This window comes from Globicephala melas, chromosome 9 (assembly GCF_963455315.2).
Source record: "Globicephala melas chromosome 9, mGloMel1.2, whole genome shotgun sequence".
NCBI classification, from domain to species: Eukaryota; Metazoa; Chordata; class Mammalia; order Artiodactyla; family Delphinidae; genus Globicephala; species Globicephala melas.
Window position 1 is genome coordinate 91926515 of NC_083322.1, and position 12890 is coordinate 91939404.

At 42.3% G+C, this 12890-nt stretch overlaps 1 protein-coding gene across 1 annotated transcript in view; it reads left to right on the plus strand.

Moving 5' to 3' along the window:
* Positions 1 to 12890, plus strand: part of POU6F2 (POU class 6 homeobox 2) — a 450196-nt gene that overhangs the window by 396627 nt on the left and 40679 nt on the right. Inside the window, exon 6 of the mRNA XM_030871170.2 lies at positions 1423 to 1569. Coding sequence (XP_030727030.1) covers positions 1423 to 1569 — 147 coding nt within the window. The remainder of the gene's footprint in view (positions 1 to 1422; positions 1570 to 12890) is intronic.

A 12890-nucleotide genomic window follows, 5' to 3' on the forward strand; every position in this document is an offset into this window, starting at 1 on the left:
TGATATTTCCTCTGACAATTAGTATTTCCATCCTCATCAGATGACATAAACTCTAGGCAAATTTCCAAAGGAATTAAGTAATAAAATATGTTTTGAGAGGAAGAGGGGGGAGAAAGGAAAAGAAAGAAAAAGACAAGAAACTGAGACAGTAAAGAGAAAGTAAAGAAGAAAGTTAAAAAAAAAAAAGAGGCATCTTTAAAAGAGCTTCTAGGACTTGAATTAAGTATGGCATTAAATTTTTTCTACCAAGTCTTAGTCTTGGCAGGTTTCTGCTAAATGCAGGAATTTCATGGATGTGGGAACTGGTGATGGAAAATGCATTATTATACACAACAATTGCTGTACTTGAGAGGAACTATATGGGAAAAAATAACACCCTGGAATAAATACAAATGAAATTCATGTATCAAAACCATTACTGTGAAAATAGTTTAAATGTTTCTTGCATTTATATCTAGTCATTAACCTAAATGCAGATTTTAGTTCAAGCTACACTTCTGCCTCATGGTCAGAAGGCCTGAAAACCTGTGACGTGGAAAATTGGCAGGATAAAGAATATTGAATTGGCCTCCACAGAAAAACAAAATTTGGCAGCCATAACCTCCTCCTTGGGTGGCTCTCTCCACCCCCCATTCCCCCCACCCCGCCCCGCCACTATTCCCCTGTCAAATTCCTCCCTAGCTCACTCTTGTCCCAGCAAAGAGGCCAAGGGAAGGCCGTATATGAGCTAAAACAGCAAGCTGATGTCAACCTGACCATTCACCAGGGGACCTTTGTCCTTGACCTTGAATTCCATGGTTCAAGTGAGCCCCCCCCAAAAGTCCCAACCCTAGACTTAGCCTCTGAGAGCACAGAGGCTGGAGATTTCTATTTCTCCTGACTTTGATTTCCTTAATCCTTGGAGAAGGACGTGGGGTGAGGCGTCTGCCTTACCAGATATGAAACTGCAATTCACAAATGAAAATGATAAACTCATTTGCATAAATCCCTAAAATCTCTTCCTCTCCTCCACCCCTACTCCCATCCTGTTTTAATCCCACATTCAGTCTGGTTGCCTCAAGCAAAGAAGACCTTTTCTCCAAGTTTTATTTAGTCTAGCAAACAAAACCCAGGGACTTCTCCAAAATTATTTCTCCACCTGGGAAGATCCTAAGGTCCCACCTCGCCCCTGGGGCCCACCTCCCTCCCTCCTGGGGCGACTCCCAAACCCAGGCTCCATTAAGCAGCCCAGTGTTGATGGAGAATATTTCCCTTCCAACCTCATTTCCAACCTTTCCCAAACCCTACAGCTTCAGAGGGAATGTTCCCCAGGCCCTTTGCATGAGCCATTTGGAGCGATAACTTTCCCCCCACAAGTGAATGTTGTTTCCATGTGCTGTGCGTGTCTTGGTGGTTTCACCCTGATCTTTTCTCTCTTTGCAGCTGGTTAATAATCCACTAGCAAGTCAGGCTGCAGCGGCTGCAGCAGCAGCAGCCATGGGCTCCATAGCAAGTTCACAGGCCTTTGGCAATGCCCTCTCCAGTCTGCAGGGGGTCACGGGTCAACTAGTTACTAATGCACAAGGACAGGTGAGTGGGAGATGGGAACAAGAGTGAATTTTTATGGCAGATTGAACTTGGAAAAGAAATGAATTTCTTTTGCATGACAGTGATATGTAACCGCAGCTGTACAAGGCAAATAAATAATGTTGACCAGCAACGTCAAGAAGAGAAGGGTTGGGAGGTGTTTCTCTAATTTAGAGGCAAGATTTTTTTCCTTCCCCTGGAATGTCTACTAAGTTTTATTTTGGTTTTATTTCTATACGATGACTCATGTTATGACCTTAATTGAAGAAATTACTTTTCAGGATTGGGAGACTCTTTCTAAGAAAAATCAGTTACATTTTACAAGTAAGATTTCCATTTTGCTTTTTTTTATTTTTTCATTTTTTGGAAATTTGGGTATTGGAGGAGACTGGTAAGTTTCCTTCCCTAATTGCTCTAAGATTTTTAAATTAACCTTAAGAAAGCTATTTCTGGATGTATGCGGAGGTGATGGGAAACAATTCAGGATGTCCTGTAAAGGTAAAAAAGAAAAGGCGCGAGTTAGAGTTATCCCAAAACCGCCAGTCGCCGACGTGCCCAGCCACTTGCTGATTCTCACTAGCCCTCAGCGGTCTCTCGTGTGCTTGTAGATTTACTTCAGCCTGCTAGGGCCATTAAACCTTGCTCATGTCACCATCAGGCACGTCTGTTCCCTCACATTGCTCTTGTGCCCGCATCGCGACCACCAAGATGCTGATGGGGCTTCTTGATGAAGGTGGTCCCTCTTCAAGACCCCAGTAAACCTGATAGCTGCGTGCAGAGCCAAAGAGGTTGAAGCTGATGGTGTCAGGGGTGCCCTCCATTCAAAGGCCTGACACAGAGCCCAGCCTCGCTGGGTAGGGCACCTGGTTCTCAAATGTTGCTGTTTCTGATGATGAAACACAAGAGAGAAGGAGCTTGCAAGCTTGCCGAGATTTCTCCTCCCAGGTTACTTACCCAGCAGTGAGGTTACTCCTCTATGCTTGGCCTGCTCTGGGGGAACAGGAATTGAGGTGTCTTGAACCTTGCTTTATTTTACATAAAGAGTAAATAGAGATGCATTATAAGCTAAACCGGCTCCATCCACATCCCAGGGGGGGAAAAAAGTGGATCTTGTTGTATTTCCTGGGTGGGTGCAGGATTGTCCCATCAGAACCCTTGAGGCCTGAACGATGGAGCTTGTCAAAGAGCGGACCCAGGTAATGAATCATCTTATCACAGGTGCACACCACACATATTAAAGGAGGGATGTATGAATACCGTGCCCTCCACGGTCACCTTTCAATGTCGACTTTAACCCTTGTTCCAATCCCTTTTCATCAAAGGATCATTTTATGCAGCCAGCTCTAAATGGAGGCTCTCAAAAGCCTATTAAGATTTCTGGAGGGATAGGGTATTGATGTGGAGGAAATGTTGGTTCTAATATCTATACGCCATACTCAGATCAGGTCTGTCCTGGTAGCTGTTTCCTGGAGTTGTGCCCCAAATAGAACACGCTGTTTCCTTCCTGCCAGGCGCCGACCCTTGAAATGTACATTTTAAGAGTTCAGGATAGACAGCATAACATTGATGTGTATTTCCCTCTGGTTTTTCTTGTTTCCATGTCCAAGTAAAATGTACTACTGTGCCCCACCTCTTGAGTATTTGTGATGAAGAAAATCCTTTATTGTTTAGAAGGAATTATTAGTTTTTTCTTCTGATGATTTAATGGCTGATCATTTTTGCCGGTTACAAATCCACCTTCTTCTCAGGGGCTAGAGTTACAACCTCTGCTTTGTGTGGCCTTGGCCAGCCCCCATCCCAGGGGCTCCCAGCCCACAAGAACCCCTAAGGAAATGGGCTTCAAAGTTGAAGCTTGATTGGCACTCTGCATACATTAAGAGTTGATTTTAACCTTAATTTTTCTATTTTTGAAACTGTGTTACAATAGTTGATTTGATATGGTACACAAACCTCCTAAAGTAAAACAAACTTAACAGAGAAATCAATCATGGCCACTTATAAAGTCTTGTCTGAGAGTTTTAGACACATCCCAATGGCATCGTGTCCCCTTCCTAGTGCAAGAAGAGACCAAGATGCTCCCATTTCCAAAGTAGAGGAATTGGCCACATTGATGCAGCACTATAGGTTTTTTTAAATCTTTGTAATATAAACACCATCATCTTCCCAGAAGAAGGTGCATGCCCTGCACCTCTTGGCACAAAGATACCTATCTGAACCTTACAAAGTAGTCAAATTATATCCCCCAAAAGGCAAATATTATTTGGGCTGTGTGTGTGTGTGTGTGTGTGTGTGTGTGTGTGTGTGTGTGTGTGTATACTCCTTTGGCTTGTGTTAATGTGGTACAAAAGGTAAGAATACATTGGAATCAGGTTAATGCAATCGCCATGTTCAAAATACCATGTAAACTAAGATTACTACATGCAGCCCATTTTCAATTCCTTAGAAATCTCTATGGAGCTTTCCCAGAAAGGATACAAAGAGAAAACTCTAAATATATTTAGAGATTCTTTCATTTGAGTTCTTGACATCAACTATTTTTTTTTTAATTTGCAAGTTCACCTGGGAGTAGTAACATTAAAATCTAAACCTAAGTTAGAAAAGCATGTTTCACTCCACTGATAATTTGCTACGGTAGGTCTGATGATTGCAAGCAGGGGCACTGTGTTATCAGTAAGGCCCTGATCCTTGCTTCCCCCTGCTAAGATTCTCTTTGCTCCCTGGAAACCTAAGTGGGATTACTCAGTAGTTAAGAGCCCTGGCCGATTTCAGACCTGCCTGGGAGTGGGTTTAGGCTCCACCTCTTTTTGGTCTTACGACATTAGGGCAATGACTTAACCTTCCTAAACCAGAGCCTCATCTTCAAAACTCTGACTCAACCCCTATGAGGCAGACTGAGCTAGTGGGTCGCGCTCGGAGGGCAGGTGGTCCTCGGTCTGCCTTCTTGGCTGGGCAGATGCCCGCACAGCGAGACGTGCCCAGATCTTCCTTCAAGCTCTAGGGCCTTAGACTCTCAAGAAATCCTACCACCTGGGACTGTAGTTTTGCTTCCTTGTCTTGGAATCTGACTATGTTTCCATTTACTGGATCTCAGTAAATTTCGATATAGTTAAGGAATTTTTATGTTCCTTTTTTCCAACTAGTAGTTATGAGCAAATATGGAGGAACAACTTCAGACATTTTATACCCTTCTAACCCTGCCATTCATTTGCAGTTAATTCAGAAGTCAGACACTGGTCCAAAGAGTGAATAATTCTAACAAAATAATACATTCCGAAGTCACAAAGCACATATCTTACCCAGGGATGTTAAAGTATTTTAAAATTATATCACACGCAGCTTCACTCTGAGGTGGGAAGGTACCAAGTGTTCTAATGGTAATCAGTGATAATGAAATTGATAATGGCTATCGCAGTGCTGAGAAGAACATTTTGGTTCTCTTTGCTCACTGAATCAGGAACTCACACGGGTGTGGAAGCTAGGCAATGGCATGAGCGCTAGCTATAGACTCATTTGAATCCAAAGTCAGACAATAACTAGTTCTGTGACCTTAGGCAAATTACCTGAGCTCTCTGAGCCTTGGTTTCATTATAAAATAAAAATAATCAAAACTAAGCCCCTAGATTATGAAGATTATATGAGATGTGTGGGGAAAAAAACCTACCATAGCGCCTGAGTACACCATCAAAGACTCAATAAATGATTATCCTAATTAGCATCATTGTCATCATCATGGTTTAGAGTCTGTCTAGTATTTTCTGGAAACCTTTCTTTGGATATACAGCAGAGGCAGTACAGTCTACAGGCAAAGAGAATGAGCTCTGGAACCAGACTGCCATGCACCAGTTGTGAGACCTTGGGCAATTGACTTACGTTCTCTGTGCCCCAATTTCTGCATCCGAACAATGGGGATTGTTATGGCGCCAGCTTCTAGGCTAAAGGTCTTAGAACAGGGTCAGGCACATAGTCATCATTCAATAATACCATCACTCAATAAATGGTACCTGTTATTATTAATTAAGAAGCTGTGTGTTTTCGGTTTGTAACTGTGCACACAAACCTGCTGTGTGTGAGGAGTTTGAGAACGTGAGAATCTTAATAGTAGGACATTAATTTCCGTTAGGGAAATCTCATCCTTACCCTGGATGGTTCCATAGGGGTGTGTGTGTGTGTGTGTGTGTGTGTGTGTGTGTGTGTGTGTTCCTAACACTTATTCAGTGGGTATGTTCAGGATTTGGCAAGTAGATTTACCATCGATTTGTTTAGCTATAGAATTGGCTTCCCTCGAGCCCCTGGCAATATCTCCTTGTTGGTGTTATTGCAGAAAAGTAAAAGCAAATGAAATTTTATTTTAACCTGGGGCTAAAGAAAGCATTTTACATTTTAACTGAAGCTCAGAATGTTTCCTGATGAAATTAGTTCTCAACCACTGTGAAATTTTCGTAAGTGGCAGCAGGGCAAGCCCAAAACCCTTCCTTCAGTCTTTAAAGAGCCAGTCGAGTGAAAAAAAAAAAAAAAAAAAGAATCAACTAAACAACATTACTCTTTTATATATAAAAAGAAGAAAAATAATTAAAAGGACTTACCTACTCAGGTTACCCAAGAATACACACAGCATGATATGAATAAACGATGGCTGAGCACAGCTGGTTTGGCCAGAAGGAAGGACATGCTGTAGGATAGGGGCTGTTTCCTAAATGACCACAAGGCCACGATTAAAGTAAAACAATCTGCTGATCCTAGCAGTAGCCTAGGCTGGACAGGTGGATGGAGAGGTAGGACCACCACCAGTGCCAAGTGGAAAGACCATTCCAATATCATAACTTTACGAAGTGGTGAGAAATACATGTCTTAGAATGGAAGGAACTTGATGCTGACATTGGGATGTCCCTCAGAATTATAATAATAATGAGCTCAATAGCATCTCTAGAGGCAATAGAGTAGCTAAGAATATAGGCTTTAAGGGACACAGGTCTGATGGGAACACATTTCTAGCCCAGTGGCCTTGGATAAGTTCTAGAACTTTCCTGGGCCTCCATTTCCTCATCAGCAAAGTGGGAGTGATAAGACTTCTCACATACTTTTCGTGTGGGGTTAGACGTGATAATAGCAGAAAGAGTGCTTAGCACAGTGCCTGATAGCTCTTAAGCATTTAGTAAATTACATTAATTGATCCATAAATTAATGCCATAGCTATTTTTTTAGGATGAAGAAGCAATTGACCTTGAACTCTGGCTTGCTAAAGTCACTCAACACATAATTTTAAATAGAAAGATGAGAATCTTTTAGAGAGAATCACTACAAGATGAAGGAAGATAAAGTTATAATAAATGCAAATCTTAGCCAAAAGATTGAGATATAATGAACTTATGTGTCCATTGAGCCCCTCTGTGGCTTGATTAGGTCTGTCTGTGTAGGAGAACTAACAAAAGCCACAGCTGCCCACATTAGTAAAACTAATTTTAAACTTTATTCAAAGGAGATCAAGTGTGGAGCTTTGACAGTGGGACTAGAACCAACGCATTAGACGTATGCAGCTAAAGCCAGTTGATTGGAAATTTAGGGAGTTTCACAGGTACTCTTGCATTTCATATTTTATAATGAAACACATTAAATGTATAGACAAAAGATAATTTTTTACATAAAAAATAGCACAGGGCTTCCCTGGTGGCGCAGTGGTTGAGAGTCTGCCTGCCGATACAGGGGATATGGGTTCGTGCTCCGGTCCGGGAAGATCCCACATGCCGCGGAGCGGCTGGGCCCATGAGCCATGGCCGCTGAGCCTGCGCATCCGGAGCCTGTGCTCCACAACGGGAGTAGGCCACAACAGTGAGAGGCCCGAGTACTGCAAAAAAAAAAAAAAAATAGCACAAAAGACATCCTTGTTCAGCCACCTAGATACTAACTTTTTTCCATACAAGCTTCAGTTCTTTTGCTTATTTTTACTTTATTTTATTTTATTTTATTTATGGCCGCACCACACAGCATAGGGGAATTTAGTTCCCCAACCAGGGATTAAACCCACAGACCCTGCAATGGAAGCACGGAGTCTTAACCACTGGACCTCAAGGGAAGTCCCTATTGCTTATTTTTAAAAGAAATGAAACATTACTGATAACAGTTAAGACCTTAAAACACCTTCCATTCCTCTCTTTCCCTTTCCCAGGTGATTACTGTGATAAAGTGGTGATTCCTTTCGTGCAAGTTTTGCATTTTTACTACAAAATATTGATTTTTTAAAAAGCTACAAGATCATATTACAGAATACCATTTTAATACAAAAATAGAATATATTATTTAGATATTTTGCATAAATAAGAATCAATTTGTTGAAAATTCAGTGTCGGTATCTAAAAATTCAGAGTTGGCATCTGTATATACCCCACCCCCTGAGATACTATGAACAGAGCAATCTATGTATGTAATAAGCTCAACGAATGGGTTCGGCCATATTTTCTAAACCAAAATCCAAAATGGTCTGACAAAAGATTTTATTTTCTCATATCCAATCACTATGTTGTGCACCTGGAACTTAACAGTGTTGTAGGCAATTATACTTCAATTAAAAAAAAGATTTTACTTTCTCATTGGCAAATATTATATGAAGTTTTCTAAAGGTGTAAAAATTCAATCATATTAGTGAAATACATATCAACTAGCATTGTTTAATAGAGTAACATTTTCTCAATCCGCTCATTCTAGAGATTGGGAAATCTATGTTTATGGAGTTAGTAACATAATACGAATTTTACCCTGGCTTTACCCAAGTAATAAAGATGAAACAGTGACCACAATAAACCACCTCAGTCTTTCCACTAACATATCAGATTTCCCCTTTGAGCCCAGTTAAGAGCTCTATCTCCTCATTTCAGGAGAGGCCGTTGCGTTAAAGCAGTGTGTCCCTCAAGACTCCAAGCAAAAGGGGGTTCCCGGTGCGACGCGGGGAGGCGCAGCAGCTGATGAATATGCATGAGGCCGGGCAGGGGGCCCGCCCCACCGACCAGACGCGCCCCAAACCCCTTTTAACGTTTTTAACCCCGCTTTTCCCAAACTCCCTGTCCACCCGCCATCTCGTAGAATTTACACTTTGGGAAATGCTGCAGGAGGGAACTTACACGCATCCCTATCCACGTCTTTGAATGTGAAACAATGACTTCAATCAAAAAGGAACCGCCTCCAAGGAAGCTTCTGCTCCGCCACGGGGGCTTCGCGGTGATTTCTGCGCTGCTGTTTTGAGTGCACACACCTGCATTGCACGTTTGCGGAAAGAAGGGATCACACACCGCTCGGAAGAACTCCCAGGGGCTGCAATCCGAGCACCGAGGGCAGACAGAGAAACGTGAGGCGGCCCCCAGACCCCCCGCTGCGGTGCGCTGTCTGGAGTTTTGTCACCTGCAGTGACCGGGCAGGGGTAAGGGGGAAGGGGTCCTCGCAGGAGATGGGTTTGATGGGAGGCCTTGCTTCTGCAGTGGCTCAGCTGCTGACACGCGGGACCTAATCAGGTCTCAGAGCCGGTCAGGGCCATCTGCACAAGCGCGCTCTGTCCCTCCTTATGACAGTGAATTTGTTCAGCCCAACCTTTGCTGCCGGGTGAAAGGTAGCCCCTCTCTCCCTCTCTGGTCCCCTCCTTACTGCCTGCATTTCTGAAGTAAAAGGGTTAATCCCATTAGTGTCATCAGTCCAAACAGCTTGCCAGCTTAAGAGGGGATATGTGTATATGTAGAGCTGAATCACTTTGCTATACAGTAGAAATTAACACAACATTGTAAAGCAACTATACTCCAATAAAAATTAATTTTAAGAAAAAGAGCTGGAAAATTAAGTACCCTCAGAAATCTTTCTTTCTGCCTCCCCCCGACCCCCAGCAAAACGCAGCAGGGCAGTCTGTCCTATACAGTTAAAGGGGTGGGCAGAAAGAGAATGAAAAATCCAGTTTGGGGGATTCACCTCTGAGGACTGAGCCAGAGAGAACCAAGTTCTCTCTCATCTAAAGCAGAGCTTTGGATTGTTGTGCTGACACTTTTTTTTTTCTGGCCACTGCGTTTTTTAAGAAAATTCTTCCTCCATGAGCATTTTGCTTTCCTGGAAATAGGGAAATGTGTTCTTGTGTAGACATCTGGCTCCAGACAGTTGGACAACCCTTCTGGCTAAAAATGGGAAAGGGGCCAATTAACTAAGGAAGTAACCTAATTAACAGTTGCAACTCTGGACAGGCCATAAGTTATAAGACTCCAAGCTCCCTCAAAGCTAGTCTGACTTCTTGAATCTTTGTTTCACTAGCATAGTTTACATTCCAACTAGTGCAAACTTATGGCAGAATAATATCACTAACGTTCATGGAATTTATTTCAGTGTGCAAAACTCTTCAACCATCTTACGTCTTAGAGCAGTGCTAGGTTTAAGCTGAATGTTCCTTTAGGCTAAGTGACTTCTAGAAAAGAATAATGGAAATAATAGCTCCCAGGCACTGAGGCTTCACCATGGGGCAGGTGTCATCTGTGGTCCCACTGGGCACTTAACCACCGGTTTGATGATCCCAGCTATGCAGATGAGCAAACTCTTGGGAGAGTTAAGGCAGCTCCCTGGGATGGTACTATTTTTATTTGGCCATGCCACTCGGCGTGCGCCCCCTGCAGGGGAAGCGGAGTCCCAACCACTGGACTGCCAGGGAAGTGCCCCTGGGATGATACCTTTTAGTAAGTGGCAGAACTGAAATGTGAGCCCAAAGTCCACACCCATCCTCCCGCACCTCCGTCACTTTCTGAGGTTCGTTTTCTAGATGCTCCATAGGTTTGTCACAAATCCAGAAGCTTCACCGTTCCATCTACAAACGGGAACTGTAATTCTTGCCCTGTCAGCCTCAGAAATTTCTCTTGAAGATATATAAATCCTCACACACTGGAAAACTGTAAACAGCTATAAATCTGCCAAAATAAATATAGAGTATTGTAATCGATATTCTCACCATTATTATTTTTGCTGATCAGAGGAACTAGAGAAGTACTTGCAAGGAAGTGTCTAAAGCAATGAGATGATCTTGAAAAGTTGACCTCAGATCTCTGCTTCATCTTGCCAGAGAAAATCAGCCTCAAGGAGTTAGGGTCTGAGGGACTGTAGGGCCCCTGCCTTCCAGCAAGGCATCCTAGCCATGAGGACAACTATGAAGTATGAAGAAAGAAGTCTGTGCTTTATATGGGCGCTCACCAAAGTGAGCCTTTCAGAGCTAAGGAGGAAACGCTATCCCAGGGAATCCTTGACTGGTGCTTTTTGTGGTATGACACAGCAAGATGATTTTAGAATTGATTAAGCTCCCAAAGTGGCAAGGCCCTATACATTGTTAGATGTTTCCCTTTGGAAGCTGCCCCTCTAAGGAGGTAAACCCTTGATAAGAAAAAGAGAAATATCTAATTCTGTATTGTGAGTCTAAGAAACGACTGATCTTAAGTTACACTATCAATAACAGCTTTTTTTTGTAATGGAAGAAAATATTAGCACATTAAACAGATATATCAGTTGTTAGGGGCAGCCTAATTTCACAAATATTACAAATGCAAACTATGTGGGGGTCTTATAATTGAGGAAATGTTATTTATTTGATAAATCACTTTAACCAAATCCAGTATCACAAAGACTATGCAACGGGCTATTTTTTTTTTTCATTTTAACATCTTTATTGGAGTATAATTGCTTTACAATGGTGTGTTAGTTTCTGCTGTATAACAAAGTGAATCAGTTATACATATACATATGTTCCCATCTCTCTTCCCGCTTGCGTCTCCCCCCCTCCCCCCTCCCTATCCCACCCCTCCAGGCGGTCACAGCACCGAGCTGCTCTCCCTGTGCTATGCGGCTGCTTCCCACTAGCTTCTACCTTGATGATGGTTCTCTTTTTAGTAAAAAGTCAGGGGAGGAAGTAGAAGCTATTTATGTCTCAGTTTTTCCAACTAAAGAATGAAAATTAAACTTGATTTGGGTCAGGGGCAAGGAAAGAGCGGAAGTGCTGAATTTTGACTTAGCATCTCTAGAGCAATATCAGCTTTTTCTGCAGACAATTTTTATGGTTAAGCAGAGAGGTGAACACATCAAATTCACACATGAGATGCAGTCAACTTCCCAATAAATGCTCATTGTACCATTTACTACGCCATAAGCCCAGTAATGCACCCAACTTTCTTGTTGGCCCACAAGTTGTTGACATGATGCATTCTTCTTAAAGGTGTAGGCATCACATCATGAATTTACAGGCCAATAAGAGAGAAATGAGAAATAGATCAGAGATAGGTAGCAATGGAAAAGTCCCAACTCAGAAAAGTGAGAGGAGCCAGGTTCAAGTTCAAATATACAGAAGTAAGCCTTCGCACTATCCAGTTGACTATAATGCATTATCCATAGAACATTGCTCCAAATTGCTGTTCATCTCACCACCTAACACTTTCCACCTTGTAAAAAGAACAATCTAAGTAGATGCCGAGAAGACGTCACAAGGTGAAGGGTTTAGAATACAACAGTAAACTCAAGATGTGATACAGCTTTATATGTGCAAGTAAATGGCATCGCTCAAGCAGAACACAGACACACAAAGGAAAACACACTACACACCCCTGATCTGACACTTGTCAAAAGATGGTCACAATAATCCAGTCTCAGGGTAACAGAGACAGAACAAGCAAATGTCTATGTGCTCACATGGAAGCCAGCCCACGGTAAAGAGCACAAGCTTTCAAATTAGACTCCATCCCCAAGCAGCTCTGCAACCCCAGGCAAGGCACCTAGTCTCACTCAGCCTCAGTTTTCTCTTCCTTGCAATGACAGCAACGTCATCTGCTCAGGGTTGTTGGGGTATTTAACAACAATAAATTTAATCAGTTGCTTCCATTTATTGAGCACTTTCTACACGCCAAAGAGTGATTAGTATTCAATATTTTTTTCTTTTTTTTAAATTCAACTATAGTTGATTTACAATGTTGTGTTAGTTTCAGGTGTACAGCAAAGTGATTCAGTTATACATATATGCATTCTTTTTCAGATTCTTTTCCCTTATAGGTATCACTAGATATTGAGTAGAGTTCCCTGTGCTACAGTAGCTCCTTGTTGGTTATCTATTTTATATATAGTAATGTGTATCTGTTAATCGCAACCTCCTAACATCCCTCACCCTCCCCTTTCCCCTTTGGTAACCATAAGTTTGTTTTCTATGTCTGTGGGTCTATTTCTGGTTTTTTAAAATTTGTGTTTATTTATTTAATGTCTTAGGCGGTGCCATACGCAGCTTGAGGGATCTTAGTTCCCCGACCAGAGATTGAACCTGTGCCCCCTGCATTGGGAGC